Source organism: Leucopleurus acutus (genome assembly GCF_964270905.1).
Source record: "Leucopleurus acutus genome assembly, chromosome: 9".
Lineage (NCBI taxonomy): Eukaryota > Metazoa > Chordata > Mammalia > Artiodactyla > Delphinidae > Leucopleurus > Leucopleurus acutus.
The window spans coordinates 59,517,903-59,534,847 of NC_139144.1; the positions used below are offsets into that span (position 1 = coordinate 59,517,903).

The 16,945-nt window shown below is 41.5% G+C and overlaps 1 protein-coding gene across 2 annotated transcripts in view; it reads left to right on the forward strand.

Moving 5' to 3' along the window:
• SNX10 (sorting nexin 10) overlaps window positions 1–16,945 on the forward strand; it is a 74,010-nt gene that overhangs the window by 45,986 nt on the left and 11,079 nt on the right. For both annotated transcript variants that reach the window (XM_082846109.1, XM_082846110.1), the window contains exons 2-3: window positions 2,250–2,296; window positions 14,125–14,211. In XM_082846109.1, coding sequence (XP_082702235.1) covers window positions 2,273–2,296; window positions 14,125–14,211 — 111 coding nt within the window. In that variant the 5' untranslated portion in view covers window positions 2,250–2,272. The remainder of the gene's footprint in view (window positions 1–2,249; window positions 2,297–14,124; window positions 14,212–16,945) is intronic.

The following is a 16,945-nucleotide window of genomic DNA, read 5'->3' on the forward strand; positions in this document are numbered from 1 at the left end:
GCAGATGTGCTTTGTTGGAGACATTCAGTCAACTGGGAGAAGGAGAATATACAAATATTATGATGCAAGTGAGGTTCATGCCAGCAGGGACTTGCACAACACGCTGTGTAATGGGGGTGAAGAGCTGGGGCAGGAGCGGGGAAGAGGGGTGGGAGTTGGCAGGACGATCTGGAAGGGGTGGAGGCTTGGGGTCAAGGACCCACCCGATCAGTGTTTCGGCAGAATCCCAAGATGGATGTCACCCATGGCCTAGCCTTCAGCCGATGCAGGGATTCCTTCAATAACCTGAACTCTCGAGCTGCTCCTCCTTCCAGCCTCCGCCCCTTTGCACACGCCAGTCCCTCTGCTTAAAATGCCTTTCTCCTGTGGCCTTCCTGGCTAAATGACACCACCCTTTAGGCCTCAGCTTAAGTGCCACTTTCTCAGTACAGCCTTCCCAGGCGACACTCCCCCACTTCCCCATTTAGTCTTTCCGTTCTTTCAAGAGGCTGTCCTTTCCCTTCCTTTCTATCATTTCTATACTATATTTATGAAGTCATCTCGTAAGCTCTGAGTCTGCTCTGCCCTCCACTGTGTGTCCCACTCCTACCCCAGCACATGGCACATAAATACCGAGTGAGTGAGTGAGTGAATGAATGAATTCCCCCTTCCCCAGCTACGTCCCCAGCCTACCTTTCTAGTCTAATCCCCAGAGAGCCTCTCCGTATTAGTTTCCTGTGGCTGCCATAAGAAATTACCACAAACTTTGTGGCTTAAAACAACAGAAATTTATTCTCTTCACCATTCCTGAGGCCAGAAATTTGAAATCAAGGTGTTGGCAGGACTGTGCTGCCTCCGTTGGCTCTAGGAGAGAAGGCTTTCTTGTTCTTCCAGCTTCTGGTGACCCCAGGTGTCCTTGGCTTGTGGCTGCATCACTCCAGTCTTTGCCTCCATCTTCACATGGCCTTCTCCTCTGTGTGTGGATGATTTCTTCTCTTCTGTCTCTTATAAGAAGGACACTTGTCATTGGATTTGGGGCCCACCCACCTGCAAAGACACCTTTTCCAAATAAGATCACCTTCACAGGTTCCGGAGGTTAGGATGCAGACCTACCTTTTTGGCAGCTTCCCACCTCCCATGAAGCCTTTCCCTCAGCTGAACCGGCCTGGTCCCCATCTCTGGATTGTCCCTCACGCTTTTCCCCCATCCTCTGTGTATGCCACTGTCACACCTCTTCCTCCTCTTTCCATGAACGTTGAAATTCCCCTGTGGGTCCTCTTGCTCGCTCACTCACTCTGGCTGAAAGGACCTTCCTTCCCCTTGGCAGCACAGCTCGCTCACCTTCTTCGGGAGCTCTTTCCTCTGCCTGCTCTGGGTTCTCCTCCCCGACACCCACCATGTGGGAAGCACCCACGTACTTCCTCGTATTCCCTACAGTGCCGGGGATGTTCGTGGAGACTCAGGAAATACTTGTGGATGATAATAATCATGTGGAAAGTGGGGTCAGACTTACATTATCAAAATAAAGGGAAATCGTGACCGTGCAGCCATAGCCACCTTTCTGTTGTAAAATACATGTGCATATAGTGAGGGGATTCTTTTTTTTTTTTTTTTGGCAGGGAGTAGGTGTTAAGTCCAACTAGCTAAGTGGGGTTTTAAGGAACAATAGACAGTCTTAGGGACATGCAGGGCCTGGAATCAGCCGAGTGGCTGACTGCACTGACTGGAGGCTCAGAATCAAGTTTCCCATCTTCATCCCTCTTGGGGCCACACCATCTCTTATCTGAACTCTGGAGTAGTTTAAATGTCACAGGAGTGACTTGTTCCTTGAAAGCTTGGGTTGCTGGTGAAACCGTCAGGGGTGTTCTCAGTGGTGGATCTCTGGGCACCTTTTCCATTCTCTTCACCTCACTGCCAACCAGCATCCCCTGCTGCCCTTCATGGCCCTCTGCTCCCCAACATCTCCAGCCTCCTCTGATTTCCCCAAGGCTCCAACTCCAGCCTGACCCTGCCTGGCCTTCAGTTTGAGGGCCGGTCATCATCTGGCTGTCTTGGCCTTGCCGTAGCCTAAACTCCCAATTCCCAGGTGGACCGATGTTCCCCTTGGTTGGGTCAGCAGGAGACAGGGTTAGGGGAGAAGCACAGGTATACTTTTCAGAGACTGTGGGAGGGCGGGCTCTCAGGGGGGATCTGGGTGGGAGGCCCTGAGAGGCATATCTCCTCCTGTATGGAGGTTCCATATCACTGAGTGTTGGTATCTTATTTTTCAGATTGATCGTGTCCTGTGTTGAAGATGTTTCCAGAACAGCAGAAAGAGGTATGTCATCAGAAATCCCCAAATAGATAATCCACGTCCTTTAACTCACTGTAGGTTAGTTCTTCATTCTCTGACCATAAATCTGTAGAGGAGAGTCAAGATACCACAGGACGTCATAGAAGGGGGCTAATGAAAGAGCAAAACAGCTGCCCTCCTGAACCTCCTGACCCCCACTCCCCAGCATCCGTGCAGTCTTCTTGGCCCTACCCAGTACGAAGACCAGGCATGCTTCTTCCTTGTCCCTGTGTTAAACAGTACTGGGACCGAGGTGCTTGCTTCAGGAAATACCTTCTCTGTGAAGGTGGCCAAACTGCAAGGCTCCACACTGCCCTCACTTCTGATACCAATTTCAAATTTGGAGGTTCCCCAGACCATCTTCAGTTTTGATAATTCACAAGAAAGACTCACAGAACTCACTGAGAGCAGTTATACTCACTGTTATGGTTTATTACAGGGAAAGGATACCAGTTAGAACCAGCTGAAGGGAGAGATGCAGAGGGCCAGGTTGGGAAGGGGCCCAAATGCAGAGCTACTGCTTATTCTCTCCACAAGGAGTCGGTGTGTGATAATTTCCACAGGGAAGCTCCCCGGTGCCTTTGGTGTCCAGAGTTTTTATTGGGGCTCATCCTGCCTACATGGCCGACCTTTTTGTCCGCTCCTCCTGGGATCAGGCTAATACCTTTAGTCTCTAGTTCCTCCAGAGGTCACAGCTGATACAGCGTGGCCCTAAGCCTCCATCATATTCACATTGTTAGACTGTCCAGTGGCCAAACCCAGGCAAACAAAGATACTCTTGTCAGGCAAGACATTCCAGGGGCCTAGAGATCACCTCCCAGAAGCCAAGGGCAGAGGACAGACCTCCTTTCAGGTAAGCTGAATGCTTCACTACACACCTGTATTGGCCTGAGAGCGGAGCTGTGCTGACAGCCGGCACTATTCCAGAGGCACATTTTAAAAATTGTTCTTGGGGGGAGAAAGCTCCCCATGAAAGCAACAAAGACGTTTTTCCAATGAGAAGCTTTTTTTTTTTGGCTGGTTGAATCACGATTTTTAAAGTTCATTTCAGTTAATAAAAACTAGACACAGACTTTAACCAACTGCATAAAGAAAGCATTATATTGACCTTACAAGTCCTTTATTATAACTAATTATATCATAATAATATAACATTAAGCAGTTTTAAACTGGAAAGTCCTTCAATTGAAAAGGAAAATACCGTTAAGTTGAGAAAGGGGTATAATGCCCAGAAATATACTTGAGTCTCTGTCAGCAAGAAATAAGCACAGCAAGACCAGATTCTGGATGTACCGTAACATACTACTGTCCATCACATATCAATTCATTTTCTATGTGTGGCCAGAATTTCTTGGTTTCTCTTACGTTGCTCTTAGAACAAAGTCCACACTCCTCAGTGTGGTTTCCAAGGCCCTGTGTGATCCGACCCTGCTTCTTTCCCCAGGCTCGTCTCCCGCTTCTCCCTCCACCCAGTGCCCTTCTCACGCGTTATTCTGGAAACTTGATTGCTCTGTGTGCCCTGGGCCCCTGGGCTTTCACAGATGTTTTTCCCACTGCCTGGAATAATCTCTGTCCCCAGCCTTCGCACCACCTTGACAGGCTGACGACTCCTTATCTTTCAGGCCTCAGCTTAGAAGTCAAGGAGGGGCTTTCCTAAAGCCTCAATTATCAAGATATTTTTATCTCAGCAGCTGCCCCATCAGCACCCTGTAGTTAATGCCAGTTAGAAGTGGAGGAGGTTTTGGTTGAGCCTTTAAATATCCTAGTGGCTGGTGGTGGTTTAGTGGAAAATAATTCAAGTCCCACCTAACTGCATATATAAAGGCTGAATGCAATATCCCTGATTGTTCTAGAATCTAGACCAGGGGGGCAGTGTGTGTGTAAGCCCTTTGCACTTGGTGCCCACAGGAGACATTGCTAATTAATCGTAAGGTTGACATGTGAATTGACACCCAGTTACCATCCTTGTTCAAGATGCAAATGGCCCAGGACTGACATCTTGGTTCTACCTAAGCTGGTAGTGCCAGTTTAGAAGTTTGGTAAAAAAATTTTTTTTTAAGATGGGGGGGTAGAGTGGGGAGTCGATTGCAGTCTCTCTTGTTAAAACAGCTTTATTACCGCGATAAATCTAGAGAGAGGAGAACAGGGAGGGAGAGGCTCCCTTGTTAGCTAAACATGTTCCATTTGCACATTGGTTTGAATTCCCACGAGAGCAGTATCCGTGCTGATGGATCTTCCCCGTAAAAAGGCCTTGGCATCAGGCCATCGTAAAATTAAAATGAATTCAGATTCATTCATGCATGCAGCTTTAATTTACAATTAAAATATTATGGTTACATATTTTAATAAGAATAATTAGGTGGACCCAACTGAATCAACTCTTCTGTTTAATGAGACAGAACCCGGAACCCTAATGAAAAGGCAGGTGGCTGTGACAGGAAACGCATTTCAGACGGCGTCTTGTGTGGAGCCAGGCATTTTCGTTCTCTTTATATTCTAACACCCGGAATGAACAGGTTGATCTTCCTGCGTCACTAAGGACCTTTGGCTTCAGCCACATTGAGCTCATCTTATGTGATATGTAAATAAGCAGTTTACACTCTTTCATGGAGTCTGACGTTCTGGCCCCTCCAAGGAACTGTGTTTGTGTCTCTGCCCAGGGCTTGCTTGGTGTAAGTGGGATAGTCCTACATATGTGATGTGACTGGAAGGGTGGGCTGAAACCTCTTTTCTGCGTGTGTGTGTGTGTGTGTGTGTGTGTGTGTGTGTGTGTCTCCCCAACTCTCCTGGATCATGATGGCTGAATTCTACCTTTAGAGATTCATACCTTTTGTATAAGAGTTTTTTCTCCTTCAAAATGTACATACTTTATATTGGATATAATGGCAATTAGCATTTATTGACACTTGAGTGACAGTAAATCTACAGCTCCGTGGCAGGAGATACCTTGAGTGGAGCAGAACCAAGTGGGCCCAGGACGGTTCCAGGCACCGTGAGGACCCTGCCACACAGGGCCCTACAGGGAGAGATGGGAAGGATGTGCTGCTGTTTTGGACGTGTTGGCTCTAAGCTTAACATTTAAGTGTTCAAGATACACTTACACTGATTGATGGTAATATTTTGGGCTTGCTCTAGGAAAGCATGGTTTTAATATTGATTTCTGATTGAAAACTGACTGAGCTGGGACCAGTGAGTAACATCAAAGGATATCCCATAAGCAACACCTCCACCTGGTGTCCTGCGATGCTGGGGACTTTGAAGGGAAGTGACAAGACAAGACCCTTTCCCAATCCCCAAAACTCAATTTGTTCTTCCTTCCTCCTTTCCTCCCTGCCTATGTGACGTGATGTAATAATAGGGAAAACTGGGTATGGGATATATGGGAATTCTCTACTGTCTTTGAACAATTTTTCTGTATATTTAAAACTGCTCTAAAACAGTTAGTTTTAAAACAGACAACATTGAATTATACGTGCTCACACATAAAGATTTCTAAAAGACTGCAATGAATAAATCAAGGTACAAAACAGTATTTACAGTGTGCTCCCATTTGCATTAAAAATTATATATACATGTATATACACACACATATATATACATATATGTGCCAATTATGTGTATAATAGAAGAAGTATGTAAAAGTCCTAGATAGGCTGAAAAGAAACTGGAAGTCCAGTAGGAGGGGGACTTCATTTTCAGGGTGTTCTCATCTGTACTTGAAATGATCTCTCTCCCTTTCTTTAACCACATACATATTTTATTTTTATAATAATGAAAAAATCTTATTTTTCAAAGGTAGATAAGTATTGGGACGTCATTATGTTAACGGTGTCAGTACCTGTTGACCTCATGGTTAATGCTTTCAGATTCATGTTTCTGACTTACTTTCGCTTTCAAGTGCCACATGTGTCTCTTTTCATAAAGCAGTCCCCTTGAGATGACCTCTTCCCTTCTTCCCTTCCTCCCTTCCTTCTCTTCCTTTACTGGTTTTAACTTTTCATTATAAATTTTAAACATACACAAAGTAGAGAGACTAATATAATGAGCCTTTATGTACCTGGGGGTTCAAGAGTTAACATATTATTAATTCATGACCAAGCTATCGCCCCACCGCCACCCATTCCCTCCTGCTACCACACAGTGAATTATCTGAAACGAATTTTAGGCATAGTGTAATTTCATCTGTCAATATTTTAGTATGCATTTATAACAAATGACCCTTCTTAGAAACAGACCACATTATCATGCCTTAAATAATTAACATTAATTCCTTCATATCATCAAATAGTCAATGTTCAAGTCTCCCTGATTACGTTGAAAAAAAAATTGTATATTTGGTTGTTCTAATCTTGATCCAAATAGGAACTACACATTGCATTTGGTTAATATATTGCTTAAAACCTCTCATTCTGCCCATTTTCCCCCTTGTGCAATTTATTTGTTGAAGAAACTGCATCTTTTGACCTATAGATGTTTTCACATTCTGGATTTTGCTGATCGTGTCCTTGTGGTGTAGTTTAGCACAGGTTGGTAATTATTTCTTGTTGTAAAAGATGAGTTTTTTCCACTAATGTATTATGAAATACAAAAAGGTAACTCTCCTTAATTCTGGACACTGCTTGTGTAAAGAAACTCATAACATCATGAATTATTATAAGTCATGTAAAAGGCAGGCCTAGTTGAATTTCACTCACAGCTATTTATCCCGACGTAATAAAAGCTTTCTTAAAAGTCATCGTTCAAAACTGCCAGGGAACGGCATTTAAACACACTCCAAGCTATAAAGTGACAAGAAACATTCCTTGGAGGATGTCTTTTAGGTTATTTGTCATAAATATTATTAGGAAATAAAGGAAGGTTGCTTGATACATTCCTTCTGCCTTTCAAGCATGTTATTTGTAGAGAATGTAGTGTGTGTGAAAGGGGCTACATTTTAGTTTTGAGATTGTTATGTGGGAGCCCTGGATAGAACCCTGGTGAATAAGACATTGGTTAAATGTCAGTGCCTCGCTCAGAACCAGGACTCAATGCATTTTAATTGAATGAATGAGTCTCCAGTTCAAGTACATAAACATATAAAATGGGTATATACTTTGGAATAGGATAAAAACGGCCTGAGAAAGTGAGCATAAAATGAAACAAGTTTTCGTTTTTGTGGTAGAAGATTCTCATCAAGGCTATGAAAAACTAATACTAACACCTAGAGATTCTTTGTTTGTTAGCTTTTGTCTGTACTCATCTTTTTGTAATAAGAATAAATATTTTTACAGTTAGCACACAGTTATGTTTACTGTACTATAAAAATAGAAGAAACTGTGATAGGTATGTAGTGACATATCACTGCGGTGTTAATTTGCATTTCCCCTAATGGGTAATGATCTTGAACATCTTTTCACGTGCTTGTTTGCTATCTGTATGTCTTCCTTGGTGAAATGCCTTTTCATGTGTTTTGCCTATTTTCTAATTGAATTCTTTGTTGTTTTTACATGTTGAGTTTTGAGAGTGCTTTATGTATTCTAGCTACAAGTCCTTTGAGGGATGAGTGATTTGCAGATATTTTCCAGCCTGTAATTTTTCTTTTCAGCCTCTTCACGGGAGGTGCAGAGCAAAGCTTTTTAGGTTTGGCGAGGTCTAATTTCACTCTCTTTCCTTACATGGAATATCATTTCAGTGTCAAGTCTAAGAACTCTCTCTAATCATAGGTCGCAAAGATTTTCTCCTATGTTTTTTTCTAAAGGTTTTATGGTTTTACGTTTCCATTTAAATCTACGGTCCATTTTGAGTTAATTTTTACGTAAGGGGCAAAGTTCAGGTCAGGATTCCTCTTTTGGCCTGGGGATGTCCAGTTGGTCCAGAACCACTTGTTGAAAAGGCTATCTCTCCTCCATTGAATTGTTTTTACACCCTTGTCTAAAATCAGTTGGGCATATTTGCATAAGTCTATTTCTGGGTTTTCTGTTCTGTTCCATTGACCTGTGCCCCTCTACCCGTAGCACACTCTCCTGATTACTATAGCTGTATAGTAAGCCTTAACATAAGGAAGAAGGATTCCTCCCACTTTATTCTCTTTCAGAATTATTTTGACTATTCTAGGGTCTTTTCCTTTCCATGTAAATTTTAGAATAAGGTCAGCTGTGTCTTCAAAAATCTGGCTGGGATTTTTACAGGAATTGCATTAAACTTATAGATCAATTTGGGGAGAATTTATCTCTTTACTATGTTGACTCTTCCAATACATGAACACAGTATAGAATATACTTACACAGATATATACAAAGAAGTATATGCTTCTTCGATTTCTTTCAATAGCATCTTATAGTTTTCAGCATACAGAACCTGTACATCCTTTGGTTTTGAATCTTTTTTATAATCAGTTGGTTAATTCTCAGACATTTCATGAGCACTTACTAATGAGTGCCAATACTGTGCTTGGTGCTAGAGATATAAAAATGAAATACAAGGCCTTTGAGAAGCTAGTGGGACAGAGTTTCAGAAGAACATGTTGTTTGAATTGACGTTTTAGCTAATAGCAAGAAAATAATTTTTCCCTCCAAAATAATGCACTTTGGTGAAATTGGAAATATAGTGAAATCGGAGATTTATTATTTATTGTTAAAGAAGCACCCAGTAGAACATGTTTGAGAGCACAGGCTTTGGAGCAAGGCAGACCAGAGTTTGAAACCTAGCTCAGTCTGTTGGCCATTTGACTTTGGGCCAGTTGCTTAAGCTTAAGAAGCCTTATTTTTCTTATCTGTAAAAAGGGGGGTGATAATATTACTGACCTCTTAGGATTGTCGTAAAGATTAAAGGAAAACATGTATAAAACACCACAGTGCCTGGCACGTGCACATGCCTTGTTCAGTATGGTTAATTTTATTGTTGATTTATTCTCATATATCAGGGCTAAGGAAAATAGATGAGGTAGATGGATAAAGGTTGAACCTGGGGTGGGAGTTGGGGAGGGAAGGGGGTACACTGAAATTGAAGAGTGATTATTATAAGACAACATAGGAACTAGACTTTCAAAGAGTACAGTTCTCTTTCTTCAGAAGTTTGTTTTCACATGGAGAACAGTAGGGATCAGTTAGCTTAAATTTTTAATTCTACTCTGCCTGATTTCTTCCTTCATACTAGATATAATCATTAGGCCCAAGAAGTCATTAAAGTGTTTAATAAGGTTATTAAATTGACTAACTGCTGCTACTGAAGCAATTTTCATAGGAAATCCATACGATTCTAGTTATGGAACTTGGAGCTGTCCTTTGTGGCTGACAGGCTGTCAACATTCCTTTGAAGGATGGTGGGCAGCATCATGAGGGATGCGTCTAATTAAGACATTACAGGTGAACCTTGGCTTCCTGGGTGTGCTATTCGTAGCTGGAAGTATCGTGAAACTTCACTAATTCCTACTAATTGCAGATTGGGGGAGGGGGGCCCATCTGAATTATAGAATATTTTAAAATAAATGTACTTTTATTACTTTCAAGTACATATTTTAACTCCAACTACGCAAACAAATCGTTGTCTGGTACAAGTCTTAGGGGACTCAAGTTATTGGTGCTCTCAGAATGATTTTCAATTATTTCTATGTAAATAGGTGCTTCTGGAGTTCTTTAGGGTGCTTGAAAACAGTTCATTCTCATAGACCTTAAGCATTGCTCTTGTAGCCACGTGCTGTTAATTGGCACACCCTTAGAGGAAGGGGTTTGTTAAATTAAGATAAACTTTAGACCAGCTGCTAAATAACATCATTAATTCATGGAGTCCAAGAACCCAAGTGGATGAGGTTTTCATTTCAGTTGAAGTTTGATCTCATCTTTTTTTTTTCCTGAAGCCAGTTCATTTATTCCTGCAGACATGCATTTATTCATTAAGTGATATTAATGGACTGCACTGGGTGTGCCAGGCGCTCAAGTCATGCTGGACAGCCTAAGCTACCCTAAAGGAGCTTAGCATCTAGTGGAGGAGGCCTGCAGGTCATTACAGTGCAGTAAGGCATGGTGAAGAGGGAGGATGCCCAAGGTCTGCCCAGAGACAGTAGGGGCTTGGAGTAGAGTCAAATTAATCAGACTGGGTGAATCTGAGGATTTCCAGAGGAATTCCAGAAGGATTTCTAGAGACTGAGTTGCCTTTTGAAAATGGATTGGAGTTAGCAGAAAATAAAAGAAAGAACAAGATGATGGCGATGAAGGAAAAAGCAGAAACTGGGTTGAGGACAGCAGTGCAGGCAGAGAGAACAGCATGTTCAAAGGCGTGCAGGTGTGAAATTGCATGCTGTGTATGGGGATGTAAGCTTCGCCTTTGGAGATAAGGAGAGTTGAAAAATCATGAAAGGCTATATTGTGCTAACTACAGAGTTTGAACTTGATCTTGAAGGTTATGGGGCAGGTTTTGTAGGATTTTCAGCAGGAAAATGACACCGTCAGATGTGTGCTTTGGAGCCATTCTTGTTTTAGTGTGGGGGATGAATTACGGGCCCAGGGATCAATTAGCAGCCCATGCATTAATGTTGGGCAAGCAGTCCTTGGGTCAAAGCACTCACAGAGGGAATAGAGTTGTGGGTGGGTCAAAGAAGGGTGAATCTGGAGGACGTGGTCAGTGAGTCAGATAGAGAAGTCTGGGGACTCTGGGTTTCTGGCTGGGGTTGCTGGGGATGAGATGAAGAGGAGGATGTGGGAAGGGTGTGGATTCTTTGTGCTTGTGGGATTTCCTAGTGAGCTGTCTAGGCAGAAGGCTGGATACGTGGGGAGATGCCTGGACTGGGATGGAGAGAGAATCATCAGCTCACGCTGAGCGCTTGAAACCATATGTTCGGATGAGGTCATCCTGGAATCCTAACAGGGTGTGAAGAACAGCAGCCTGGGATGGCTCTCAGGGCAACAGCAACGTTGAAGGGAACGAGAAGGAAGAAAGTTCGCCATGTAGCACTTCAACCAAGTTAAAGATTTTCAGGATTGAAAAAGCGTTTGCAGCCTTAGCTCCACAGTTAATTTTGAGCGTTCATTTAAAGTGCATTGCTGTGTTCTTAGGGGATTCTTTTTCCAGCATGGCTTTAGAATATGTTTTCAACATATCTTTCCTACATAAAGATTAGTCATAATGAGTAATAATGATGGTACAATCCAAGAATTACAATCCACTAAGATGAGGAAAGTAGATTCTTTACTGTAGAATCTACAGCGTTCATTATGATGTTCATTCCTTTTACAAATATCATGAGGGGCCTGCTCCAAGCAATTTCTGTGAAATCTTTAGATCACTCTGCCTTTCACTGAGAAATTACAGTATTAAAGTGTTTGCAACTAGGTTCTTAAATTAATCAATTTTTACTTAAAAAAAGGTAGACATCTGGATTAGCTTTTCTGAATTGCTTATTGCCATGGTCTACGGGAAGACCTCTGTGCTCTGGGTTTATAAGCATTTTCCTTTCTACGTAATAATCGTTGACTTTCACGTAGCACTTAATGAACATTTTCCCAGTGCTCTCACAGGTATTTTTTAATTTGATCCTCCTAACCAACAGTTGAGATGGGCCGGACAGGCATCATTCCTATTTTCCTGATGTAGAAGCAGAGGCTCAGTGGATAAGTTCATAATTTAGGAAGTAAGTGGATCAGAATTTACCCCTGGTCTTGTGACCACAATTTCAGTGCTCTTTCCATGAAAAGGGACATGTTACTCAACGTGTAGATGTCAGTAGTTAGACAGTAGCGAACAAATACAGGGGAAAAAGTCCTGATTTTTTTGAGAACTATTTGTCATTACTACCATCTTCAATTAATAATGTTGAGTGTTCAAGGGGTCTGTGATGCTGTGGTAATTGTGGACTTTATAATTTTAGTTCAGAAACCTTTTTTTAAATGACAGGTTTGTAGAAAATTGACAAATGCATTTCTTTGTCTTTTCATTTTTGTTTTACCTGAGTGGAGGCCCACTATTTCAGTAACAGGTGCATATCTTCTACTGTTAATATGGAACATTGAGCTGTTGGAAATATTTAATTTCCCCTGTGGGATATTCAAGAACTTCTGCCTCTCCAGTGGAAAAGTGGAACTGCCAGCACCCTGTGAGGGAGTGTGGCTTACATGTGACCTGATGACTAGCAGCCTTCTCCCTTAGGCTGGCTTAACGGGGGTAGGATAATCTTGTCAGCCCTTGTCAACATTCTCCCTTGCCCTGAGTGTGTTGGGGGCATTCGGAGGGTTAGATGTGGTCTACCCTGGATTCTGGTCTTCTCTCCTATTCCTGACCTATTTGTCCTTCTGTTCATTGATTCACTGGTGATTGATTCACTCTTTCTAAGAACTATGGATGTGTGAAAGCACTCTGGGAAAATGAGTTACACACAGACACACACACACACGCACACACACGCACTAAGGGCAGGGTGCCTGGGTTCTGTTTCATTTCCACCTCTGGGCAGGATCTACTTTACCCTGACCCAATCACACTATATGTAAGAGGGCTTCTTACTAACAATTGTCCTTATAGTCCATCTTATAATTTAGAATACGCTTTTAAGAAAAAATGGCCAAAACGTTTAGAGTATTGTTATATTGTTGTCTTGTTTTTATTGTCTGTCTTCTAAATGACTTTAAAAATACATAATGAAAAGATTTTAAGATAAGACTTTTTGGAACATTAACTCATCATCCCTGTATATATACTGAGGGCAAGCAGTGGGGCAGAAGTGTCCAATGCAAGAGCAAAGCATTACTTTAGAAGGTGAACTTGATAGGTGGCAAAAGCGATTTAAGGGAATGTGGACTATTTTTCTCCTTCTCTCTTAATCCTCTGTCCTGAAAAATTCTCATTTTATTATCTGCATAACAGAATGGAGGTGCTCTGTCCAGAAAACCTCATGATCTTTTTTCTTCTTCTGCTGTAGAGCGCTGACGGCCTGCTTTTCAGATGTGCCAAAGCAAAGCAGTAAGGAATGCCTAAAATTTCAGCCCTGAAGTCTTTTTTCAAAACAAAAAGTTAAGATATTTAAAATGAAATTCAGTTAGCAATGAATTGTTGTGCCAAACAGAACACATTTTTGTGGTACGTTTTCATATTTTAAAATTAAGCTGATTTAATGAAGAGCACTTAAAAAAATTGTATTTGAAATTTTACCCCCTATTTCCTGTTCTTACTATCTTTAAAGAGGAACAAAATGATCTACTTTGTATTTTTTTTAACTTTTCTAACTCTTATCTATAACATGAGGTTGTTATGAAGATGAAATGATTAACTACATGGGAAGGTATATTTTAAAAATAGAAGAGGGTGTCAAAGGCGCTCATCTTTCTGTTACTAAGTTAGTAGTGCTTATTCTCAGGAAGTTGGGGTGCACACACAACGTCATTTTCAGCTCTCCTTGCTTGCTTTTCACATGGCCTTTGTCACTCTTTCTTGTGTTCTAGCAAGTGATTTATCAGGCAGGGCCTATAGTTTTAATTTAGAGAAATGAAGAAAGTAAGAAATGACCACTTTTACAACTGGATAAAAATGTGAACCTATTTTTCATGATGCAAAATTAAAAATCAGTTTTAGAGTATCTGTTCTTATTGTCTTCACATAACCTGTAAAACTATCCAAAAGTGCACCCAGCTCGGTTTTGCGTTATTGTAAAAATTCCATTTGTGGCAACAGCGTTTTTTTAGACTTCCTGTGGTGCTTGATTCATAAACTTCTTGTTTCTTAAAGGATTACAACCACATCGGTTAAAGCTTATTTCAGTTTTGTTCTTGTACGGTCATTTCTCTCAGCCCTTCTTAGCCCTACTTGCAATTCTGAAACCTATTTCTTTGCTTGTGATGCCTTTACAGGAATTTGTAAGTGTTTGGGTTCGAGATCCTAGGATTCAGAAGGAGGACTTCTGGCATTCTTATATTGACTATGAGATATGTATTCATGTAAGTATGCCGTCAGTAGTCCATAGAAATCACAGTAATTTTTAGGTAGCATACATTTGTTGGGATACTATGATATACTTATAATTGAAATTTATAAAAAATTTTCTAATTCAAAGAACTGAATTTGAATGATTACAATTAGTGCTTGTCTCTTAAATGAAGTAGTACGATGGTTCCTAAAGTTCTTTATTTGAATTCCTTATTGTACCTTTGCTAATATTTTAATGTTTATTGCCTTCATGTATGAAGATGTGAATACATCTAAAATTCAGAAAGAGTTTTTATAGCTCATTAATGGTATTTCTTTATGATCTGTTATAGCATATTTCTGGAGACTATATTGCCTGATCAATCTTCGGTTTTGAGAGGATGTAGTGTTCTCTGGAAAAGAGATGTGCAGTGTTTTATATGTAGAACAGGAAAGTAGGAAATGAATATATGGAATTATTTTGCCTTAGTCTCAATTCTGAGTAATTAAGATAAGTAAATAACTAGAAATGATTTACTTTACTTGGAAATAGTACTGTATCATAATCTCTTGAACAGTGTTGTGTGGTGTGTCGCCTCCTCTGATTATCTTGAATGAGGGTCAGCAATCTTTTTCTGTAAAAGGCCGGGTAGTAAATATCTTTGGCTTTGTGGGCCATACAGACTCTCAAAATTACTCAGCTCTGTTGTTGTAGGGTGAAAGTAGCCATAAACAATACATAAATGAATGAGTGTAATTGTGTTCCAATAAAAATTTATTAGTGAAGACAGGTGGCGGCTGGATTTGGCCCACAGGTGTATATAGTTTATTGGCCCTTGATCATGAAGATAGTCACTTCTTTTGTCTAATTTAGTCCAGACTTTTCTTGAGAGCATAGAAATGGGCTCAGATTTTCTCTGTGACTCTGTGTAGAACAGGTGAGATAAAATTTAGCCATCCTTTGCTCTTCACATTGTTAATAGCTACATTGGTATATTGGGTACCCAGATACCACCCACAAAACTTCTCTTTTTTCTCCATTCTTCCCTTTTTTCTTTCAAAGTTCCCCAACTTGGAAAATAAAGTAAAAACTCAGAACTGCTTTCTTTGGTGATTGTGTTGAAGCCCATTGCCAGGGTACGCCTTGTATTTTGATTTTGTTTTCGTTTTACTCATGAGGTCACACCAGATATGCATTCTGTGTGGAAAATTATAACACAAGTATGTAAGACTAAGCATTTGAAAACAAAATGAAATTCTTTAATTGCCTTTTGACTCCCTCTAAAAAATTTGTGGGTCCTTATGACACACTTTATAGTAGGTATGAAATTTAATTATCTTCAGGGAGTTAATGAAAGTATAGATCCTTCTCTTCTACATAAATAATATGACGTGAATTCAGAAATGTCCATCTAAAACCAGAAATAATGGGTTCCACACATGTTATTTGGTGGCGGCTCTGGTGTTTCTCTGAGATGCTTATAAATTGACAAGGAATAAATGTTCTTGGCTTGATAGATAGCAGAAGCAAGCAACTAGATTTAGAGGAACTTGATAAATTAGTGATCTCAGTGTAGCCTGATCCTGAAGAGGCTTCTACCTATTGTTGTACGATTAGGAATGGGTGGGGAGACTGGAGAGTTCTTGTTACCCTCATTTAGATGCTGTACCCATAGAGCTTTGCAGGTAGAGAAGCTGGTGTTTAACGCACTTAAATCAACCTCAAGGGAAATGATACCAGGCAACTCCGAAGTTGTAGCATTTACTTGGAATTTTAAACTAGTGGACTGTCAAGGTGGGTAGTCCTTCATATATCCTCTCCTGAGCTTGTCCTGCAAATGAAGGACTTATAGATAGACCTTTGTCTGGTGTAAGCACCAGATGGATCTCCAGTTATTGCACGCACAGTGATTCTGAGCAGAGAAATGAAAGGCAGTTGAACTGAACTCCACCTCTGCCTGAGGTTCAAGAGGCCCTGCAGTGGCCTGGTCCTCTCTGGGGAGAGAGCACTGAGAGGATACACACCCAGGCCTTGTTAGGGCACGAATTCTGGAGTAAACGGCCTGCTGCCTGAGTCCCTAAGGGTCACGTTAGAGGGAGGCCCTGGTGTGCTTTGAAATCCACACACACAACATTATTATTATCTTTTTAATAAATTTATTTTACTTATTTATTTATGGCTGCGTTGGGTCTTCGTTGCTGTGTGCAGGCTTTCTCTGCTTGCGGGGAGCGGGGCCTACTCTTCGTTGCAGTGTGCAGCCTTCTCATTGCGGTGGCTTCTCTTGTTGCGGAGCACAGGCTCTAGGCACGCGGGCTTTGGTAGTTGTGGCACGCGGGCTCAGTAGTTGTGGCTCGTGGGCTCTAGAGCTCAGGCTCAGTAGTTGTGGCGCACGGGCTTAGTTGCTCTGCGGCATGTGGGATCTTCCCGGACCAGGGTTCGAACCCGTGTCCCCTGCACTGGCAGGCCGATTCTCAACCACTGCGCCACCAGGGAAGTCCCACAACGTTAGTATTGTGCCACAGACTCCATCCAGTGCGTTTGCTGCCATATCGTCCATGACAGGATTTAGGCCAATAAGTATTTTGGGGGCAAGTCTCTTAACCTTCTCTGCATCCTGAGGTTCTTTGAATTTTAGGAAGTTCAGGAATACCAGGAACTGTGCCATACATTTCATGGGAACGGTTAGGAACTAATGTACACCATCCCTGACACTTTCCAAGGAAAACAGCGGCTGGGTGCTTATTAAGTGGTAGGTTGATAACAGT